Source organism: Amblyomma maculatum, chromosome 1 (assembly GCF_055883805.1).
Source record: "Amblyomma maculatum isolate TAMU_Amacu chromosome 1, ASM5588380v1, whole genome shotgun sequence".
Classification (NCBI taxonomy): domain Eukaryota; kingdom Metazoa; phylum Arthropoda; class Arachnida; order Ixodida; family Ixodidae; genus Amblyomma; species Amblyomma maculatum.
In genome coordinates, this window is record NC_139344.1 from 7139938 (window position 1) to 7162084 (window position 22147).

A 22147-nucleotide genomic window follows, 5' to 3' on the forward strand; every position below is an offset into this window, starting at 1 on the left:
AGCGCCACCGACAGACTCGCTAACTTCGTAATAGATAGTCGTAATCAACAAGTTGGTTACGAGTCATGCACGGCATGAATATGAATTTAAAGGCTGCTTTCGTTCACATCGCAGTCATTTTCGCAATGTAATGAAGGCGCACCAACGTTTGTGTACCCATCGCAATTGCCATCATTTGCAAATTACATTAGTTCTGGTCGTGTAGCTGCGCATCGAAAAATGACATTAAACTAAACAAGCGTCATTCGTTGGGAATGACATTATTTTCCCGCGTGGCAGGGATCTGCAGATAGACTCAGCTAGGATGTAATTAGGAGCAGTAAAGTAACAATGAAACTACGAAGAAACGACGCTACCTGTTCAACGCGTCTGCAGCCTGAAATTGATACATTGGTCATTCATCATAATCACCATTTCGGAAAACGGGTTGCCTTGTTCGTACGTGTCCGCAGTGCACATGGCGACAGAAAACGAAGTGAGGTAGCCGACGAAGTGAGGTAGCCGGAGTCGGGAGGGGTGTATTGCAGTTTTCTTACGTTTTTTTTTTTTTTTTTTTTTCTTAATCATCATAGGGGTCGACATCGATATGCGGCCAATTTTTTAGGCCATGCTATAACTTCGCGGGAGCAATGTCGAAAGAGCGAGGTCTTAGAAGGAAGCGCTTCTAGTGTATTACGCAGTGTGAGAACACGTAATGTTAAAAAAAAAAAATGAGAAAAAAAGAATGGTGAGAATGCAGGCGCAGGATTTCCAGTGCATGTTCTGTTGGTTAATTTCTATCAACCTCTTTATTTCCCTTGTGGTACCTTTTTTCCGTTTCGGCTCGTTTTCTCGTCGTGCGCCCAAGCCAAACAAAACAAATGATTCGCATTTCTGAAAACACCGAGTTATTCATTGAACCATTTTTCCGCTGGCTAGCATGCGTGTCGCGGCCAGTGAATACCCAAGCTCAAAACGCATCTTCCCATCACCAGCAGTTCAACAATACGTACGCGTTAAAAAGTAAACACCGGGATGGAAAATTTTGGAACGTCATAATCAGTAGGAAGATTATCCGCGCGTGAGCTGCGTTGTCTCGAAGCCCCTTTAATTGCCCAGCAGTTGCACATTTCTGTGGCTTTCTCCTTTCTCTGAGAGTGAATCCCCCAGTTAACGGGAGAACGCTGAATGGTTTTGGCGGCTGCGACCGTTCAGTGGCGTCCGTAAACATCAACAGGACATCACAGGGGAGGGGAGTTTCGCTACACGATTTCCGAGGGAACCGACGAGAATGGCCACACCGGCTTTCCGAAGCGCAACCGGGTACCAATCTGATGCTGTTCCCACCGGGCTGACGGCGAAAGAAAGCAGGGAACGCGGCGACGTCGACGCCGGGACTTTCCGCGTTTCGAGGGGGCGCGCGTTTACAGCGCCGGACAAACCGGCGACGACGGACCCCTCTGCTCCAGGAGCGCACGCGAGGCATTCCGAACGCTCCTGCTGTTCGGCTTTCCTGCCAATCACCGCTTGCTCTCGCGTCGCTTCGGGAGATGGAAGACAAAGGCGCGGCGAGGAGAACGTCTTTTCTTTCTCCCTCGAAAACGCGGCTTCCGCAAGCTCTCCTCGCTCTTCCCTCCTCCATGTGGTGACGAGCAGCGTGCGCGCGGGCTCATTCATACGGCGAAAACGGTTCGTGGGCAAGGATTGCGCGACAATTCGAAAATTTATCCAGACTTCTTTTTTCTTTTTCCATTTTGAGCCGACTTGGGTAATATCAGGTGGCATGTGAAAACGGGGCTTGCGCTGCCTGGCCTAAGTGTGCGCAGCGGACTTTCTCTCTCATTCCGTTCTCCGCGCGTGACGCTGGCTCTACTGCAGAGGCAGTCGTCACCGAAAGCGCAGCGAATGTCCTCCTGCGGACGGCTGGAAATGCGCTTAGCGCTGCCAGCGCCGCCGATAACCTCCTCCGCCTCTCCCGCAAGCTCTCTGCGCGTCGCGAAAGCAGTCCTCACCAATTGAGATGCCCTTCCCTGCGGTCGGAACCAATTTCTTCCTCGCTTCGGAGGAGGAGAGGCGACACATGAAGGGTAGCAATACCTGTCGCCCTTACCCAAATGTGAAAGCCGCCCCCGCCCTTTAGCCACTGTGTCGTGCTCCCTCTCTCTCGGCTGCTAGCTTTACCTTCCCTTCCGTTTTGATCTTTTCTTTTTATTTGATAAGCAAGCAAGAGTGGCGGTTTTCGTGGCAAGGAGGAGGGGGATCCGTGGTTTCGGCAGCACTGTTCTCTCTGTTGGTTCTTTCCCTTTTCCTCGTTGCTTGTCATCGGGGAACGGTATTTAAGAAAGGCAGACAACTGCTAGCCCCCAATAACCATCCACGAGACAGCGCGTGCCGACTATTGCCGAGGCAAACCTTGGGTGCCTGCGAGCTGTGTGTGTACCTCAGGACTGCTTGCTTAGCTTCGCCTTCGAGCGGCCCGGCGTTTGCACATCGACAGCTTCGTCGCCGCACCCGTGCGCCCTGCCAGTGATAGCCCGCCTCCGTATGGTGCTCACTCCGTCCTGCTCTGGGGGCTCGAGGATTTATTTTCCGGCGAACGCCTAAGAAAAGCTCGCGAGCCGCACCGGAGCGCGCACCACTCCAGCAGGACCACCACCTCGGTGCTACTTGACGCTTGCCTCACGCAACTACACCACCCCCCTCACACCAGCACCTGTCCAGGTACGCGTTCGTTTTCCTTTATTCGGCTGATACAGCGCAGTAAGCAACGCACGATGTAATTCTTGCGTGCTTTCTGCCTTGATAGATACGGCGTCCCTTAAAAAAAAAAAGGACAACTTTTGTTGCACATATTAAGGGGGGGGGGGGGGGGACTCTTTTTTACGCCCAAATATTAGGCTGCTGTGTTCTAGAATTCAACCTTCTCGTCATATGCTAGCGCGCTGGTGTTGCATTTGATCGGCGGATGTAGATAATATCGAAGAAAAATGGCGTGATACAAGTAGTTTTCTTGATATTTTTAATGGTGGACGTTTTCTCGAATGTTCCAATACTGACTAGGTCAGTCCACCCATTTTACATTTTTCCACTGGCCTAGACACGTGTGTTGTTACTGGTATCTCCCGACAGCAAATCCGTCTCTGATGATGGAAGCCCAAGCTGAGTATTGAATTACTCCAATTTTAACATTCAAACTGAACAAAGAAGCGGCTATAAGGAGAGCTCAAAGTGAACGTGTATCAAGATCACAGCTACTGCCGGAGCATTACCATTGAATTAGTGCCGCTGTAGGCGACAGCTACGCTAGCGATATTTTTTTTTTTTTTTTTCACCTTAACTGTCTGTTCAAAGTTAATTTGCCAAGAGTGCGACGCTGACAAGTGGATCAGTCTACCTCCATAACAAAATTAGAATTATTGTCGGGTCGATCGTACAAATAAGTTTTCCGAGAGCCCAAAATGAGATTATATGCATATTCACACCTCTCTCACAAATCATAAATATGAAGCCAACTATTCCAAGTTGGCTGAACAAAATAATGGCATCGGTCAGTACACCTTCATCGCCAACCTCAAAGCGATGAACGCGTGCTGACCATCCATCAGCATTATTTCTTCCTTTATTCGATTTCTTTCTACAGTGAAAGTGGAGCAGGAGCTAAAGACACAAGGCCTGACACAGGCTCCTGCCCCAAGTAGCAATTTCTGCATTAAAGACATCATCGAAGAAGTGTTAAAAGTATAATGTGGCTTTTTACAGTAAGTGTGCACAAGCAAATCATCGGCCCGCTTAGTTTCTACTTTTTTGAACCAAGTGTACTCACCTAAGTAATATAACGATAGCGGCACGCGTTTGGCGCCGACTAACAACACGCGAATATCAACTATCTCCGCAAAATACCTTGGGTAAGCCGCTTGTCACCCCGTCTACGTCACCAAGAGCGCCTATCTGACGAAGCCATCTGTTTGGCCTGTGCACAACCGATCCTCCGGCGGCAGCAATCGACTCGGGAAGCCGATGCTGCAGCGGTTACGTGTGCGCGATGAAGTAAGGAAACGAGGGCAAACTAAAAAGGTCAATCATACACAGGACGCACACTCACCGCTACCGGTGCTTATCGCTGCCTCGTATCCGATGGGCTGTTTCGGGCGCCCGTGACCGTGGGACGAGATCCGATCTCCCTGCACTCGGCATCGCGCTGTGGCGCGGTCACCCTCTGTAACGGAGAGGGTTCGCGTGACCTCCCGACGAGGTAACGTCGGCGTAACTTTCGCTTTCGGTGCATTATGCATTGCCGCAGTACGCAATGTCGCTCGCTTCTGCGTACACCCGGTGCCGTTCTTGCGCGCCGGGAAAAAGAAAAAAAAAAGGGGGGGGGGGGGAGGCATGGCTGTGTTGAAACGTTGTGGTTCATGAAATTTGGCATTTAAGCAACCAGGCCCACGATTTCGCAAAATGAACGCTACTTGAAACTCAAACGATGTTAGCTTGCCAAGCGTTTTTCGTACAGCAACGCCTAGACGAAGGCTGGGCGCAAGAGGGTGGTAAATTACAAATACTTCTCCTATATCGGCCTCATTTTCTTGCTTTATAAAATTTTCCATGGAGTGTTTCGGACCCTTGCAAATTTTCGGCTGCTATCAGTCTCAAGACTGCATCTCAGCACCAGTTCGTAAAGCGAACGAACCGGAAGGGACTGCGCTTTTAATCAGAGCACGGGAATAACGAAGGCGCTGCGTGTTTGTCTATCATAGCCGCGCGGGGAGTGCTCGAGCATTCCTGTCTTTTTTTGATGGAAAGGTTAACCATTTGCTTATCGTGTTTTATGATATAGCTGTTCCAAAGCTTCAAAAAACTGGCGCAGTGCCGTCTACCAACTTGTTACAGCAATGGAAAGAATGCAAACAATATTATCAGAATAATGCGTGACCTTCTCCAGCAACACGGACGTTCGCGGCTGCGTCTAGGGCTACGCAGTACACTCTTGACTAACGGCACATCCTAGTCAGCGATCCGGAGCAGATCTCCGAATCCGCGAAGGAGGAAGTATTGTCTAGGGACCATACGACCACGGTGCCACCAGAACTCGATATCTGAATCCGGATAATTGCCTCAATAAAACACGCTCTTGTGTTTTGCAGAGCAAGAAAACTCGCTCCGGATTGCCGACTGGAATACGCCATCAAGCTCCGCGCGTCGGGCTGCCTTTTTTGCCTGTTCCAGTGCTCATAACTGGAGCACGATGCTACTCCAGTAAAAGCTGTTTGATACTGCAGTGTTTCTGTGGATAGGCATGGTGGTTGTCGGTGGTTATTGGGCGCCCCGGTACAGTGACGCGCCGTGCATTTTTATGCAGTGTCGCTTGTTACATAGACGCGGTTTAGAGCTGTCGCATGCTCTTCGGGAATATCGTTTTAAATGCGTCTGTTGTCGTTTGTAAGTTTTCTCGAAGCGCGACATTTGCAAAGCGCACTTAGAGGCCAGGCTAAATGCTACGCAAGCAACTGGTTAACCGTGTATGCCGGGAATCGATGTTACCACTACGAAGGTGTCTAGATTTGTTTTTGTCTACTACAATTTGTAGCCAACAGGCGGTCGTTTTCTTTGTTCACAGGAACATGCTTCAATTTAGGTACAAGGGGCTCTCTTGTGGCTATGCATTGAAATTACTAGCAACTTAACTGGGAGCTGAAAGCAACGCTACCATGCAGGCTTTAAGGGCATTACCCAGGACGTGGTGAGGACCGGTCGATGTCACTGGCTGAAGGGAGCCTCCATTTAGGGGCATCTGCCGCTTTGTTCTTCGGAGCTTAGGCGGGTCTTCTCTGTCGTTTCTTTGCGCCGACGCTCATTATGAATCCGGTCGAGAACGAAACGCTGCTCGAAGCCCGCAGTGAGCCGAATCCCGGCAGCGGCGAAGACAGTCGCAAGGTTAATTGCCCCTCGCGAGCCGAGCCAGCGCGCCACAGATGTAGACCACCACTTTCTGTCTCGCAGCCGCCGGCGAACTTGGGAAGCTAAAGGAACTCTTGGCTCGACCACTTGGGCTGGGCGTCACGGGAGCAACGTGAGCACATGAATTGCCGATGGACGACGAAGGCCGGAAATAATGTCCTCTGTTTCCTTGCCTGGAAGCCTTGCTGTGATTATCGGAGTTCAGGGCTGCGTCTTTCGACGGCAGCCTGTGATCTTCCTTTTGCATCTGGACGCGCCGCTCGAACCGGCGCACTGCAGCTTCACTGGTTGCGAGAAACATTTCGTTTAGCTAAAGAGTAGTAATACTACATAATAAATAAACTACTTATGGTATTACCAAGAAAATTGCTGTCATGTTCGCATGCCTGAGGTACTGTAGCGGAACAGCCGACCGGAACATTGTTTGCATCTTCAGGCACTGATACGCGTAGTTTAGCCCCGCCGGGGTGGCGCAGTGGTTACGGCGCTCGACTGCTGTTCCCAAGGATGCGGGATGGAATCCCGACCTCGGCGGTCGCTTTTCGATGGAGGCGAAAAGCAAGGCGCCCGTGTACTGTGCGATGTCAGTGCACGTTAAAGAACCCCAGGTGGTCGAAATTTCCGGAGTCCTCCACTACGGCGTCTCTCATAGCCTGAGTCGCTTTGGGACGTTAAACCCCACAAACCAACCAACCACGTAGTTTAGCAAGCATCTTCGCTCTACAGCGGTTCTGTGGTTGCAGATTTGTGCAGCTAATCCTGCTTATGATCGGGTTCGATACATTTGTAGGGATGACAGACGAGGCGGTTTTAAAGTGGTGAACCAAATTAGTCAACGTTAAAGCCCGTAGCGTACTTTACATGATCCCTTCTGTCCTGTTTCGTCCAAGCGCATCTCTTTACGTGCACGACAGTCTGAAGCAGCAAGGACTGGGTAACTTATTGTGCCGCCTCGTGTGTCTGAACTCTTTCGGTGCAGGTCTCGCCCCGTACCGGCTGAGCCGCCATGGCCCCGCGTACCGAAACCACTACCATTGTGACAACGGAGGCTCGCTCCAAGATGGACCTTGAGCCATCCACAAACGACGATGATGGTGCAGTACAGTTGCAGGCCCAACCGGAGCCCATGGAGATCATCTGGATCAACGTCTTCAAGATCTTCACCATCCACGTGATGGCACTTTACGGTCTCTACCTGGCGCTCTTCGAGGCCAAGTGGATGACTCTTAACTTCAGTGAGTCTTCAAACTTTTGCATATAGGTCGCCGCACAGTTGATGGGCTCTCACCAAAATGCTTGCCCGGTGGGCTTGCGCAAAGCATCCCATGACTAGGGATAACGCAGGGCAGATTCGATCTTGACGTTTACGCAAGAGGGATGACTAGTGGGTGTCTGTTTACCGGCAGACCTTTGCGGGCAGCAGGGTGGCCCCATGCATGTTGCGTGGCGTGTGCGTGGACTGGCACGAGCAACTGCGCTCTCGGTCCTTCCCAAGATTTTGCTCTAGAGAATGCTCCTCCTCTCTGAGGGCTGTAGCCGTTTCGAGGGGAAAGTATATGGAAGACAAGCAGCAGCTTTTGCCTCTCCTAGCACTCGCCAGCATAAAGACCTCCATGGGGCTGCCCGGCCTATTAACGTTCTTCTGGCGCTGCTCGAATCGGGTAGACCACGAAAGCTTCCGCAAAGCTGTCGGTCGTGCTTCGCCCCGAGCGTTTAATTCTTTTCCGTCAGTGATTTGTTTGCGGACACGTCGTTCCGTACACGTAGTCCTGTAAACGTAAGATTGAAGTCGCTTCCACGCTTTCGTTACCCGCTTACCGCGCTCGCCGACGGCCTTCGCTTGGAGCGAGGCCGTCGCTACCGAGCACAAGTGTTGTGAAAAAAAGGCGCCCCAACCGTACTTTCGCCGTTAGCGGGACTGGCACTGGCGCAATTTTTCCGTCCTTTCGGGATGAGCTAAGTGATCAATGTCGCGCGCTCACAAAGCTTCCTACCAACGGCCTATCTTCGTCACACTTAGGAATGCCCATAATGATGCTCGTCATTGCCTCTACTACGCGTCTCAGTGGCACACGCAGGGGAGTAGGCAATTGTCTAGACAGGGGTTTTTCACCGCGTATATGCTGGGGGAAAGGTATGCCCAAATGCCAGTTCCGAGGAGAGTTTATCAATTTGCAGTTATCAATCGAATCGTATACTTCTTTGTAGTGCCCGACAACCAAACGAAATATTGCTACACATGCATACATAACGAGCATGTTCGCCTTGTGTGCCTGTGGCATCGCGCTAGTTGGCCTCTGTCTGGTGCAGGGTGGGTAACGCTAAAAGAAAATGCGCTAGACACTCGTCAAAAACGTTTTTTTTTTTTTTTGTACCTTGTAAATTATAGCCAGATCAGCCATATATTGATTAAAAGAGTGACGGGGGACTACTGAGCTTTCATGCATATAGTTTTGAGGTCCAGTTTCAGGTAAAAGCAACTCTTGTCTACAGCCCGTATCACGGCCGCCTAAAGGACCTTACTCAATTGTTACCCGAATGTACCCTGCCGATGCGCGTTCTCTATGTGGTCCTTTAGTTCGATCAACTGAGACAACGCCATATTCTTTGCTAACGCTAACCATATTACTGACTGTTAAATCCAACTCGCACCCAGTGACGCTTGTGGTTAAATCCACAGGCGCCACTCGATGATGCCGCTTTTTCTTCATCCTGCCATTGAGGTTGCTGCGGTTCGGCCGGGAACTTGATCGGCGTCGCCACGCTATTCTTGTCTGGTGAATAAAAACGAACCGGCGTCTTCGTCCTTAATCCCATACGCCAAGCACTTTCCTGTCAGCGGAAAATCCACCGTCAGGTGACCCGGTTGGAAGGGCCTTCCAACTTTTCTCAGCATCTTCCTTTCCCTCAAACACTGACCTCACCCGCAGGCGTCATCAATGCCGCGTGACAGCGCACACTTAGTCGCGAGAGGAGAACATGTCGGGAACTCTCTTCTGCCTCGTTTGTCAAACTCAATCCTCGTCCAGGCGCCGCAGGAAACAACGACGCCGTTTTCGGTTTCCGGCAAATTCCTCTGCTTTGTTTTTTCTCCATCCTCTCAGTCGTCCAACCTGCGGGAGGACACGTGACGTGTGCTTTCGGTGCTGACCTTTCTGCCGTAATCCCGTCATTTGCATTTCCTCTCTTCTTCCAGCCCTGAGCCTCTACACGGCGCGCCATTCGACCTATAGCTTATGGAACACGATATCAGCTTACGAACACGCGACGCGATAGTCTGGAAGACACCATTTCCTTACGCGCCTCCTTTATTCGTCGTTTTTGTTTTCTTTTGCGCTTTGTACTCGTGTAATGGTCGGCAGCGTTTAGCGCCAAAGCTTTACGCCCGCGCAGAAATAGCGAGCTGGCCTCACTGCTCGCAAAGCTAATCGGCGTCTCGCTCGCCCCGTGAATTCCGTGGATTTTGTCCGGCAGGCAATAACAGAGAAAAAGCTTGTTCCTTGCGTGAGTCTCGATTTTCAACGAGGTTAGCGGATTTGAACGCTGCTGGCTGGTCTCGAGCACTCGTCGCTCCGGCTCGTTCTCGTTTGCTTTTCTTTGGCGAGTGTAAGTAAGATTCGCGCGGTGGACCGTATTAGGTTTTTAGAAATATTTGAAACATCTAGCAATTTAGACAGGTACCGGCTTACGTAACTTAAAACGTTACTCTTGGCGTTACATACCGTTTCCATTTCTGGTTTATACTGTTTAGAATGGTTCACTCTGATTAAATTTTACAGTGAGCCACTGTCGTTACTATAGTAACGACATACCATAAGATGGGGCTTCGGTTAAAGCAGCGTGTGTGCCAATTATTCGCCGATCAACGAACATGTAGGGGAACAAACAGTTTCCTTCACGTAGAAGCACGAATCGCAATGCTTGCTCATTACACTGAACGTAAACGGGTCAGAGATTGTGTTCTGCTCTTAGACAATGTTTGCAGTTGATTTCCGCTTTACGCCGTGCCCAAGGATGCCTGCCCTGTCACAGAATTCTCGCAGTCCCGTCATTATTGCGCATGGATTTCGTTGAAACTGAATTTGGATGGAGAGAAGAGAATAGGAAAGAGGAGGGGAACGAAGAGTTAATCTTCTGCCGCGTCATGTTCACCATCCTTCGTGGTTTATTAGCATCATCAGGTAGCGCCGGTGTACACATGCAGCGGCAATCCTTCAGAGGCGTCCTATAGTTCTGCGAGCAGTTGCTGCGCGGTCCCCGAACAGTGTTTATTCTTGCTGGGCACCAGCGGAATGCGTTGATACTGAGGAAAATAATACTTGCCCTAGCGGCCATAGGGCAAGGGTTATGTTATTTTCTGGCTGGCAAGCCAAACGGATGTGGTCGGTATCTTTATCGGAGCAATGATATCAGGCGGCGACCGAGAAGGATACTATGTCGAGAGTGGCCCGCTGCTCCACATTTGGGCTCCGCTGACGTTTTGCTTGGCACGCGCCTAGAACCAACACGAAGTCCCAGTCTATTTCCACGACGTCCCTCGTGCGGTGTCCAATTTTGTTTACAGCCAGCGAAGGTCGCCACGCGGATCTTATTTTCACCTGACACGGAATAGCCAACGAGAAGAACGAACCGGCGATGCGAGAGCCCGCGATCAGCGTGGAAATCCGCATACCTTCAAATTTTGGCCCAGTGTATAGCAGCGCAAAAGTAGGTGTAAGGAAGAATAAACTAAATTCTAGTGGAAGCCATAGCTTGTGTGAACTGATCAAGGTGCGGGAATAGGTACGAAGTCCCATGTTTCGATTAAATCTACGTTAATTTTCGGCAAAAGATTTATTTGGCGGTGATCTGTGGAATGTTAATTTGTTCCGAGACGTCTATGCGCATAAGCCGCCACCACAGTTGAAAAAAAAGAAAAGAAATAAAAGCTTGTGATTGGTGCATTCCTTGAGGGCATTATCATGCAGCGCATTTACGACGAGGACGAGAGGAGCTCTCGTCCGCCGATAATGTCTAACCAACATGCCCAAGCGTCTACCTTGTTCCTCGAGGACCGTTATTCATTTAAATTGTAGGTAACCTTACTTTTGATTCTTTCATTTTCTGAATACATTTGCCGCGGCACGGAATATTTTTATTTTATTCGGATAAAGCCCGATATATTTGGGCATGAGATGGAGACTATTCGTTTAATACTGGCCATTTCATTTTATGGATCTTATCACTTGTGTACTGTTTTAAGAATCTTTAACAATCGTCTTGGCGAAGCCGAAATTGGTGTTCCGCATACTTATGGAATGTTACCCTCTGCCGACTCCTTCTGATTAGCACTTTGTTTCGCCAAAGGCGGAGAGGAAAGTGCTATAGGGCATGTGTCACATGACATTTGCTGCTTGTCCAGCTGGTAGACGCCGGTATTTACAAAAAAGCATGGCAGTCGGACTAGTCGGCGAGGAAGGAGATAAGGCAGCAACACTTTCTTAGCTCGACGATAATTAGCTGTCGTTCAAACGGAAAATATGATAGCGTTCTTTAAAGAAATATAAAACAAAAATACATTTTTCGCGCTTCTTAGGTCGGCAGCATTCGTCGCTTGTCTTTTTGGCAGCAACTGTATGATCAATCTGCATTCTTTAGGTCCTTACGCAACGCGGATCATGACTTTGAACTGCTTCTATTAGACCCGCGTTTCTATGGCGTGCTTGAGCTCGCAAGAGTTAGCGTATTAGCAGTTAACATTTATTGGGTTTTTCTTTCTTTTTCTCATGCTTGCGCGCCCAAAGATAGCTTGGCCAGTAAACATAGCCAGAGGACGAAGAAAGCCCGTCACGTTCACTCCATACGGGACGCGCTCTCTGAAAGCACGCTTTGTATGCATGAATGCGCGCATCTGGCCTGTGCGTCAGCCCGCCGCGGAAAATACTAACCCCATCGTAACAAGGAAGGATGCGGCGGCGGGGACGCCTTGTTGTTTCCAGCGGCCACCTCTCCACACCCCCGCTTTCTTTATTCATTCTTCATTATATATGTCTGTTTCTAGTGCATCGCTGCAGTGGCGAACGGTGCCGAATGCCATCAATTCTGCTACCCATTACGCGATTCGCAGGAATGATAAAGAACAAAGGGGAGCGGAATGGGGCTGTGTTCGTCCGTCTCCACGCCATTTTATTTGACTCTCTTCCTTTGGCCCTTGTGTTTTTGAATCGGCGCTCAATAAGCATAGTGTTACATACATGTTGTCGAGCACGCGGACAAACCTTGGAAAAGCAACTTCCTTGTCGGCTCCAATGACAGGGCATCCGCGCTGGCGCGATATGTCTTTTTCCTTCTTTTCTTTTTTTCTTTTTTTTTTGTTTTTCGGGAGGCATCTTTATGCATTGTTTCTATTCCTCGCTCCGTGGAGAGGCGGAATTATTCACGCGCCGTTGAGACAAGGGTATGGCATATATGAATGGACCCCTTCCAATACCGAAAGTTCATACCCCACGGTTGCAGTAGCAGCGGTATCCATTTTTAACTTGCCCTCAGCTTTACCAGGCTCATTCAACCTGCACCTCTTTCGAAGTTGGGCGGTGGGTCATTGCAACTATCGAAGACTAGCGTCTCTTACGAGGAGCGCGATAAATGTGTCTCGTGTTAATTGAAGCTAAAGTCGGGTAATTATGGCTCTCTAATTTTGTAGTTTTTGCTCCAAAACGTGACCACACAAGAAGAGACAAAAAAGAGCGCTTTAATTTAGGTTTTCGACGCATTTAAGAGGATGGGGTGGGTCACAATACGGGCGATTTACTGCTTCAGGGCGCGCAAAGTGGGCAAGAGCGTTGTCTAGCAATGCGAATGTTTGTCTCCCTTCTGAAATTCTGCCAAGCAGGGGAAGCTTAAGCGCACACAATTAAATCCCCGTACGCGATGAGTGCGGGCTTCCCCTGCCGGATTCTATGCGCGACGTGTTTCTAACGTGTTCGCAAAGTTAGTTCGAATACCCTGCGTAGTACCGCACACAGCTGGGAAAGTGATTTCCTCATCTTCCATCCTGCTGCACGCCCCTTCTGTAGCGGTTGCACTGAAGCGTGGTTTCATTGAAGCGCTTGTCTCTCCCCTCTTTCGCCCCTCATCCCGGTGCCATCAACGGGTACATTAATCAATATCAATGTACCCGGTGACCCTGCTGGGGTGGAGCAGTGGTTACGGGCTCGACTACTGTTCCCAGGTGTGCTGATCGAATCCCGGCCCCGGTGGCCGCTTTTCAGAGGAGGCGAAAAGCAAGACACCCGTGGGCTGTGCGATGTCAGCGCACGTTAAAGAACCCCAGGTGGTCGAAATTTCTGGAGTCCTCCACTACGGCGTCTCTCATAGCCTGAGTCGCTTTGGGACGTTAAACCCCACAAACCAAACCAAACCAATATACCCGTTGATCTGGACAGCAAAAAGAAAAAATAAAAGCAAGACGACGTTCCCTCCGCAAACCTTTGTGCCGGAGTCGCCCGGAGTGACGATGTCTACAATATTTACCTTTGCCGACAATATCTGTTGCCGCATTCTATTTGTGATCTCTTACGCTTGCTATGCTGCAACTTAGGTTACAACGCACACTGCCTAGTGCGGCATTGGCCGCGACAGCAGGTTTAGGTTTATAGGGTAAAACGTCCCAGAGCGACTCAGGCTATGAGAGACGCCGTAATGGAGGACTCCGGAAATTTCCCCCACCTGGGAGAGTTCTTTAAAGTGCACTGACGTCTCACAACACATGGACCCCAGCTTTTCGCCTCCAATGAAAAGCGGCCGCCGCGGCCAAAGTTTGATCCCGCGTACTTGGGTTCAGTTAACCACTTAGCTACCACGGCGGAATGTTAGGAAGATAGTGAGAGACCGGAAAGCGTGGCGTGATATGGTCCATAGGGTCACGAAGAGTCGGGCACGACTGAACGACTGAACTGAACTGAACCACGGCGGAGGCAGTGGCGCCTCCTTTTTTGTGTGTGTATGTATGTACGCGACTTCCAGCGTCCGCATTTGGAAGAGAGATGTGCGCCCACAGTGTGCCGGTTCGCGATCGATTGGAAAAGTCAGGTGGTGCAATAAGAAGTCAAACCGTCGAGGCAGGTGAAGTGACAGCGAAGCCTGCTTTGCATAAAAAAAAAAAGAGTGCTAAATAGCACTCCGGGAGACCCATTTGCTCTTAACTGTGCTACACTTTTTTCGTAAACTGAATCCCATGTGCCACATAAGATACTTCATACTGTCGTTGCCGTACTTTAGCAACTTTAGCAAGCTTATATGTTCGCGTGCATGGATATCTATATACTAAAAATCGCTAGTATTACGCTCTCATCGAGTTCACGTGCAGTTGAGCGCATCTGGCAAGCGCGGGGCACTTCTGTTCAGCTATTACCCACTGCTAGCGATAAGGGTATGGGGTATCAGATTAACATTTGTCTCCAATATTTCAGTGAAACGAAAAGCTGGACTTTTATTAGTTGTTGCATGCACGTGCATTTTTCTCTTTTTTTTTGTGTTTTTTTTTTAAGAGGTGCTACAATCTTTTTTTTCTGACTTTGTTTTGCGCAGCCATCTTCTACATCGTCTGCTCCGGCCTAAGTGTGACAGCCGGCGCCCACCGCTTATGGAGCCACCGTTCCTACAAAGCCAAATTGCCACTCCGGATCATTCTGATGCTGTTCAACTGCATGGCTGGACAGGTGGGCATGCATGCCACTCGTTTTATAAGGGCTGAATGGGAAAACAAATATTATTAGAGATTTCTACAGGTGTTGGGCCACTTAAGTTGTCATCACGGTATCATAAACAAGGCAATGTTGAAGACGAAATTTGAAAAGCACAGGAAATAATTCATTCCGCTTAATCTTGCAGTATAGTACTATGGGGATAGCCTGTCCTTGACTAGGGGGCTGCCAGGCACGTGGCGACTGTCAGAATAAACACTATAACTTGCCCACCACTTCTGAGACAAGCTAAGTGTAGTGAACAGATGTTTACTGGCAAAGAGGCTTAGCGTTTCTAGCGCCCGACCGAGCGTTTCTAGCGATAAGTCAAATAGTATGGGTAGACCCGATAACATCGGGTTAGAAAGTTGCGGCAGCTATTTACGGAATCATACAGCTCACTCAACAGCTTGCTTAGTTGCTCATTAGTCGACTTCCCCCTCCCCTCCTTGCTATCTCTTTCTCTCTCTGCTTTTGCCGTTCTCGTTTTAACCCTCCAGGCATGTGGAGGTGTGGTCCGATTTGCCTCCTCCATTTATAATTCATCCTTCCTAAAACTTCGGCTCAGCCTGCTTGTGCGACAAAGTTATCGGTCACGCTTCTCGTTTTAGTTGCAATGTATCTTCCTTTCCTGGCGTATTTCCTCGCTCGTGAAAAGAAAGGCGCGGCCACCAATTTGGAGAAGTTGCGTCGTACAAGACAACTAACTCCATAGCATACGCGACCACAACCGCAAGGTGCCTGTGTTATTGGGCGCGGTTATCCTCTGAATTGTGTGCGTACGTTGTAAAAGGCAGTCCAGGTTCTTTGTTTCAGTCTCGACATACGCTGTCGGCTATATTGGACTGCATTATCGGCCTGTTGATTCCGAACGTGCGAACGGTTAAAACGCAGCCGCGAGCTTTGGATGCAGATTCAATGAAGGCTAAAAATAAACGCGGCCTAATTTATAAGGGCATAGTTTATCCTTTGCAAAGAAAGATATCTGCTACATATGGCACTTTTACGCTGCCACTCATTCGTTGAGTTGAGTTCCGAGTACTTATTCGCTTTCCTTGTTTGTCATAACGGGTCGTCTCAGTGGCGTACCCGAAGCATCTCAAGAGCTGTGCAAGTATCTTAAAATAGGAAAGAACTTGCAACGAGACGCCACAACGCAGCGAGAAAGAAAGTAAAAGGAATGAAGCACTTTCATCCGATATCGATACCGAGCTATACTGCACACCGAACGCGTCATCAAGCAGCTAATGCGTTAGACGAATAAGGTCACAGACGTCCGTTATTAGCGACCGGAAACAATACGACGGATAGCCTTTAGGGAGAAAGGAAACAAAAATAAAGCGCGGCAAAGGCCAGTCTATACTCGGCTGCCAATTCCGCCGGGCAGGGCAAACTGTTGCGCAAAGCATAGTCAAGAGGGTATCATTAAGAGGCGCTCTCCCATCAAAACAAAGGAAATTGCCGTCGTTCAATGAGAATGGCGCCGGCTACCGCCACGGGTATTGCCAATACTGGCGCCTAAATATAGTGTTCCTGTGGTAATCGTGTTGTGGACGAAGCATGGGCCTAATGTATGAACGCTGTCTGCAAAGGCGACTTTGTGTATCCGCTATACTCCCGTGTCAAGGTCGTTTCTGGCGACGTGTGTCCTCGGGTGCCCTGTGCGTTGCTGAAGTTGCCTTGGCGTCTGCTCTTCGAAATGCTATAGGTGCTACCTACAGGACAAGATATGATTAGCATACTCTCTGGCTGTATGACAGGTCGTCAACATCGGTGGTCACGGCAACTCCTGTGAGCTCAAAGCAATAATTCCGGGGTCGTTTCAAAGGCAAAATAACGGCCGGATGGGAAGAGCCTTCTGAACTGCTAATGCGCAGCACGCACTCAGCTTGACCGTGTTAATGTGGCCGTAATTCTGTTCGCTATCAAAATGCGCAGTACGAAGTCGTTTAGCCGGATCGGGGTATCAAGGGCAGGCATCTGTAGTCGAATTCAACATCCATGGCCATAAATGAACAAAGCATCAGTAGGTTAATCGTACTCCTTTTCTTAACGCTTTTTGTATTTTTTTTTCCTCAATGCAGAATGATATATACGACTGGGTGCGCGACCACCGTGTCCACCACAAGTATTCTGAGACCGACGCAGACCCGCACAACGTGAACCGCGGCTTCTTCTTCGCGCACGTCGGATGGCTCATGTGCCGCAAACACTCGGAAGTCACCAAGAAGGGCAAGGCCATCGACTGCTCCGACGTCGCCAACGACCCCGTCGTCAAGTTCCAAACTCGGTGAGGCGTCGTTTTTTTGGGTAATGCATGAGCATTGTACCACACGAACAGCATTGCAAGAAAATTAAATTTATGGAAAAAAGAGCAAGGGACTACGTTGAAGTTGGCAGGATATTGTTCTTCATCGATTGATATATATATATATATATATATATATATATATATATATATATATATATATATATATATATATATATATATTTATTTATTTATTTATTTATTGCGCAAGTTCGCCCTTCGGCATAAGGGTTTAAATACATTGATACAGGCCTGCGGCAGCAATGAATGCCAACAACTCTCGGTGGTGTGGGCCATGTGTCCATACCCCTGTGTCGGGCGGTCTGGTAGGGTTGTAAGAGTGGCTTCTAAGGTGTGCATTGCGGGCCACGCGAAGACCAGGACAAGTTGTTAGGAAGTGGTTAGGATTGATATATGATAGGTCATGTGCCTGGTTACGTTTACAAGCAATGCTCCCGACACACCGACGTCGTCTGCAACTAACCCGTTACATTTCCTGCGCGTCCGCGATGTTAGTTGCCGAATTTGTGACGGAAAAGTGTAAACGAGGCAACCTGACCGCCTTTCGTTTCCACTATTCCAACAAAGGCACAAAGTGTTTTTCTGCGGAGAACCTTGCCATTCTCGCGCACTGTGCAGACAGTGATTAGCAGTGATCCACCAGGAACACAGAGCGCGCTCACACATTTTTTTATGCACCCAGGTACCACATCCCGATGACAATCCTGTTCTGCTTCATCGTGCCGACCGTGGTGCCTTACCGTTACTGGGGCGAGAGTCGCTGGAATGCCTTCTTCGTGGCCGCTATCCTGCGCTGGGTGTTCCAGCTCAACTCCACGTGGCTGGTGAACAGCGCTGCGCACATCTGGGGCCAGAAGCCGTACGACAAGAACATCTCGCCCGCCGAGAACTTCCTGGTCTCGTTCCTCGCCATCGGCGAAGGCTTCCACAACTACCACCACACTTTCCCCTGGGACTACTCTACAAGTGAGCTGGGCTGGAAGCTCAACATTTCCACAATGTTCATCGACCTCATGGCCAAGATCGGTTGGGCGTACGACCTGCGCAAGCCCACCAGGGAAATGATTCAGCAACGGGTAACGCGAACGGGAGACGGTAGCCACCCGTCGCAGCGGCACCACCATCACCACCATGACAACGAGTACTAGACGCCGCCAAGGTACACGCACTCTTCGATCTGCCCCTTGGCCGGCCGCGGTCCGGCGCGGTGCGCTTCCAGGACCTTGGAGTCGATGTTGAACACGACTCTGGCCCCGCAATGTGCCCCATTGGACTCGAGCCCTGCACACCACGGGGTGCCGTCGTCGCAGATGAAGCGCCATGTGACTGCATTTTCGAGGGCCTCCGTGATGCTGTCTCTGCTCAGGTTCCTCATTCGTCGCTCCACAATACGACGCCGTTAAACTGTGGCAGAATACCTGGAATGCGCCCTTTTTGAGTCGACACTGTCGCTGGTGGCGTGCTATACCAGCGAACGTCACCAGTTTTTTCTTTTTTTTTTTTTGCGGAGGCTGTCGTAAATACGGTTGCATGTCCTCTGTCCTCTAGTACTAAATACATGTGATGCGTAGTGGTTGTAATCGTTAGGCTTAGTTTGACGCCACGTCTGGGCAAGCATCGTCGCACCAGGAACAACCGGAGACACCCGCCTTCTGTGCAGCCTCATTTGCAGCATTTTTGCGTGAGGGGAATACTTTTTTGTTCTTTGGTGATGAACTTCACGAGAAACTAACGCCAAGAGAAGAAAGCAGAAAGAAGAGTAGTGTTTGCGGTGAAGAACTTTTGGACAATTTCGCGTATTTATCACAAGCTGTGCCTTAGGAAGAAATATGTCAAAGTGCTAGTGGTCAGACTTCAGTTTTTGCTTATAGGTACTTCTGCTTTAAGGGCAAACGAAAGGTAGCCCGAAGAGGGTTGTCAAATGGACGCTACCTATTATTGACTGCTGACTACATATTCACCGCTCAAATTGCGGTAAGAAAATCGCACCTATGGTCTCATGTGAATTTCTTGTCTTGTTTTTGTGCTTTCAGCGGGCGATGCCTGCTTGTGACGTGGACACTCTTAAGTGTATTTTTGTCCTGTGTTATCTTTGTTTTCTTGTATTGTCTTTTTCCTTGATGTGACATCGGGTACTTGTTACGCCAGAGGAACAGAATTTATCCTATTGACGCCACACGTGGCACGCCTCTGCATTGCAGCTTTTAGCTCCTTAGGGCATCTCGTGTCGTCCGTGTTTAACATGGGTGGAACTGTAGGCACACTTTCACCTACTGCGCAAGTGTTTGCATTCAATGTTGCGCACTTTGCGGCACGAACGTATGCCTACCACCGATATTACTCAGAGACATAAACGTGTACATACCTATTTTGCCATTTTATGTCGAAATAAAGTTTTAGACGGATATAAACACTTGTTGCCTTCCTTCTTAGGGGACCCAGGAGGCACAATCTGAGTCCTCTAATATTTTTGGCCAAACTAAAACGGTTAAGCGTTGATTCCATTGAATAGAGCCGGAAGGTGTCGGGCCAATCTTCTAACACTTTGCGGCTGTTCATTAAAGTGTAAATATTCCGCGGCCCTTATGAGCCGTTAACGGTGAACGGGATAACAGCGATACACGCTGCTCACCGTCATTGTGTTACAAATTGTCCTAGTAGCTGGAGCTTCACCGGCTCTCCTGAAGCATTGGAGTAAGTGTTGAACCGGAACCGAACATAAACCAGAGTCTGGAACCGACCCGATATTGTCTCCCGTGAACGGAACCAAAATTGAAACCATGCATGTTTCGCTATCTCTGAACCAAACCTGAACTGTATTAACCGAGAGGGACCATTCCGAATCGGTTCAGGACATGAGTGAGCCCCACTTTTGGGACACCACGCCTTTTTTTTTTTTTTCCTTTTCTGGCATAAGTGCTCTCGCAGCACAGATTTGTTCATCGAGAGCTGCGATAGGCAGTGCGAAAACTACGCCCTATTTATGAGATGACTAACATGCGAGAGAAGAGTGTCTTTCGAAACAAATTGCACGCTTGCTAATGCCTATTTGTTAATTCTGAAACACTTCTGCTTACCGGTAAGAAAATTACTTTATTAGGCTACGTGTTTCGTTTGTTTTCTGAGCATTTCAATCGAATCGTTAAAGCTGGTCTGATACAAAATGAACATGGCATGTGAGTAGCTCTCTTTTCTTAGTACCACGTTGCACTCATACGCCACTTTACTTTCGAAAGCATTCATTGTCTGAGACGGCAGCTATAGAGCGAAATCCGCGTAAATGTAGGCAGCTTTTTTACAGAATCCATATACTGATTGTTGTAGCAGATGAAAGTAAGCACGTAAGAACGGATTTGGGGCAGTAAAAACGAAATGCGATAAGAGCACGTTTCTCTTCTCATTACTCCTCCCTAAATCAGTGTAGCTGGCTTTTATGTTCCAATTTCAGCGCTTCTGCCGTAAGTGTATGTTGAATCAAGTCGTTTCGCGCTCCGTGTCTCATAATAGATCTGGCCCATCCGCCACATCTATGCTATCTTTGCTTCCAACTCGACACCCCAAAACTTGCCTGTTCATTTCCTTTTCCTGAAAGTTTCTACAAGCACGGCCGTACAATGTTCCAACAGAGTGCACATATCCGGAATGCCAACACTGCGCCGGCATTGCGTCCGCAGCTACAATTATCCCACTTTGCTAGCTGCCTCTAAAAATACCACTCTAAATTTCCCTACAGGGCGGATATCGACATATGCCGTGGTTAATAGCTGGTAAAAGCATGAAAAATTCAGTGACGCCTTTTCACCCGCGAAAGTGCGCTTTACTTTCTTGAAGCCTAATGGAGCTTAGTAAAAATGTGGTCGCCACCTGCGCTAACAGCCGCCACAGAATTTCAGAAAAAGCCCGCAGAAGCCGATTTTTACAGCACCTGGGTGAATTTTTTTCATAAATCTGCCGCAACATGGCTTGCGGTATAAAAATGCAGAGGAGCTCCAGTTTGCAAGCCACTTGATCAATGCCGCAGTTTCTGTAAGACCTCGCTACTGGCAAGTTGTATTTCTTGACACCCTGTTGATCTCCCAAGTTCGGCCTTTGGCCCTTGTTAGCCACGCTAGCGCTGTTTGAAATAAAGTAAAAAGGTGAACGTGGAGTGGGCTTGATAAGGGGTTTCGATTTTTTTCAGTTATTGTTAAGCCACATTGATGTACAACTGTGAAGCTAACGTAACTAAACCCTAGCGGCGTTCGCCTGATGATCCTCGTTTCCTTCGCTACTAAAGCCGTTTCGGGAACCAAATGTATCTTGGCGACGAATTCTTCCATTTATAGTGTACTGGCAGAAGAATCAGGCATCTTAGGCAGAGGCATGCAAAGCAGGCTAGGCCTAGAGACGCCTACAGAGCGATGCCATGCACGCCGGCGGGCCGCACGAACGGTGCAAGGAGCGCGTCACCTGACTGCAATGTGTGTTTGCACTTTCTATTACTATTTTTTATGACAGATTACCAATATATACAAATATTCGGCCCACTTTCAGTTCGATCTGGAGTAGACTGTACTTGCATCCCGAAGTTCTCGCTCTCCAAAAGGTCGGACTCCTATTTTAAGCACGCGAATAATAAACCGGTGAGGTCGCGAATCACTGCGTCACATCATTAATCTGTGCGTTTTACGATGCGGGGCTACCGATTGCACCGTGCAGTTCCTATAATTACCGAGAGCGAGAAAAACTACTGCAGATGTTTTCCAGCTGCTCTGCAAATATACGGCTTAATTACTCAATGCCCGCGTAGTTGCTGATGATTTTTGAAAACCAAATGCTTTAGACTCCTGTTCTCAACTAATTAAGCAAACTCTGTCCATAAACATCGGCTCAAGGACATGAAGTTTTCTAAACATTCCGAAACATTTTCCACCAGAAAATAAAATCATACTGTTTACGCTTTCCTAACGCGCTAAGCTCAGGAAGACATCTTGCTGTGCTGCTGCCTGTCTTTTATTTAGATCATGGCTAAGAAAAGTAAATTGTAAGACCTACATAACTTGTGGCACCCTAGGCCAAAACACGATCGCAACGGACGCCCAGTCACCTGCGTGACTGCGGTAATGTGAACGTCGTTGTTCCAAGGATTTTACCTCGTCAAGTGACCGAATATTGACGGTTA

General features: G+C 48.9%; 1 protein-coding gene across 3 annotated transcripts in view; it reads left to right on the forward strand.

The window, feature by feature from the left end:
* The window catches only part of LOC146201575 (stearoyl-CoA desaturase 5-like), a 28057-nt gene extending 8660 nt beyond the window's left edge, over positions 1-19397 (forward strand). For 2 of the 3 annotated variants that reach the window (XM_084587654.1, XM_084587655.1), the window contains exons 2-5: positions 6914-7169; positions 14503-14633; positions 16742-16947; positions 17669-19397. In XM_084587654.1, the coding sequence (XP_084443780.1) occupies positions 6941-7169; positions 14503-14633; positions 16742-16947; positions 17669-18134 (1032 nt within the window). In that variant the 5' untranslated portion in view covers positions 6914-6940 and the 3' untranslated portion in view covers positions 18135-19397. Of the gene's footprint in view, positions 1-2352; positions 2701-6913; positions 7170-14502; positions 14634-16741; positions 16948-17668 lie in introns of those variants that run through there. The other variant, XM_084587653.1, reaches the window with a different exon arrangement.
* Positions 19398-22147: the final 2750 nt, after the last annotated feature.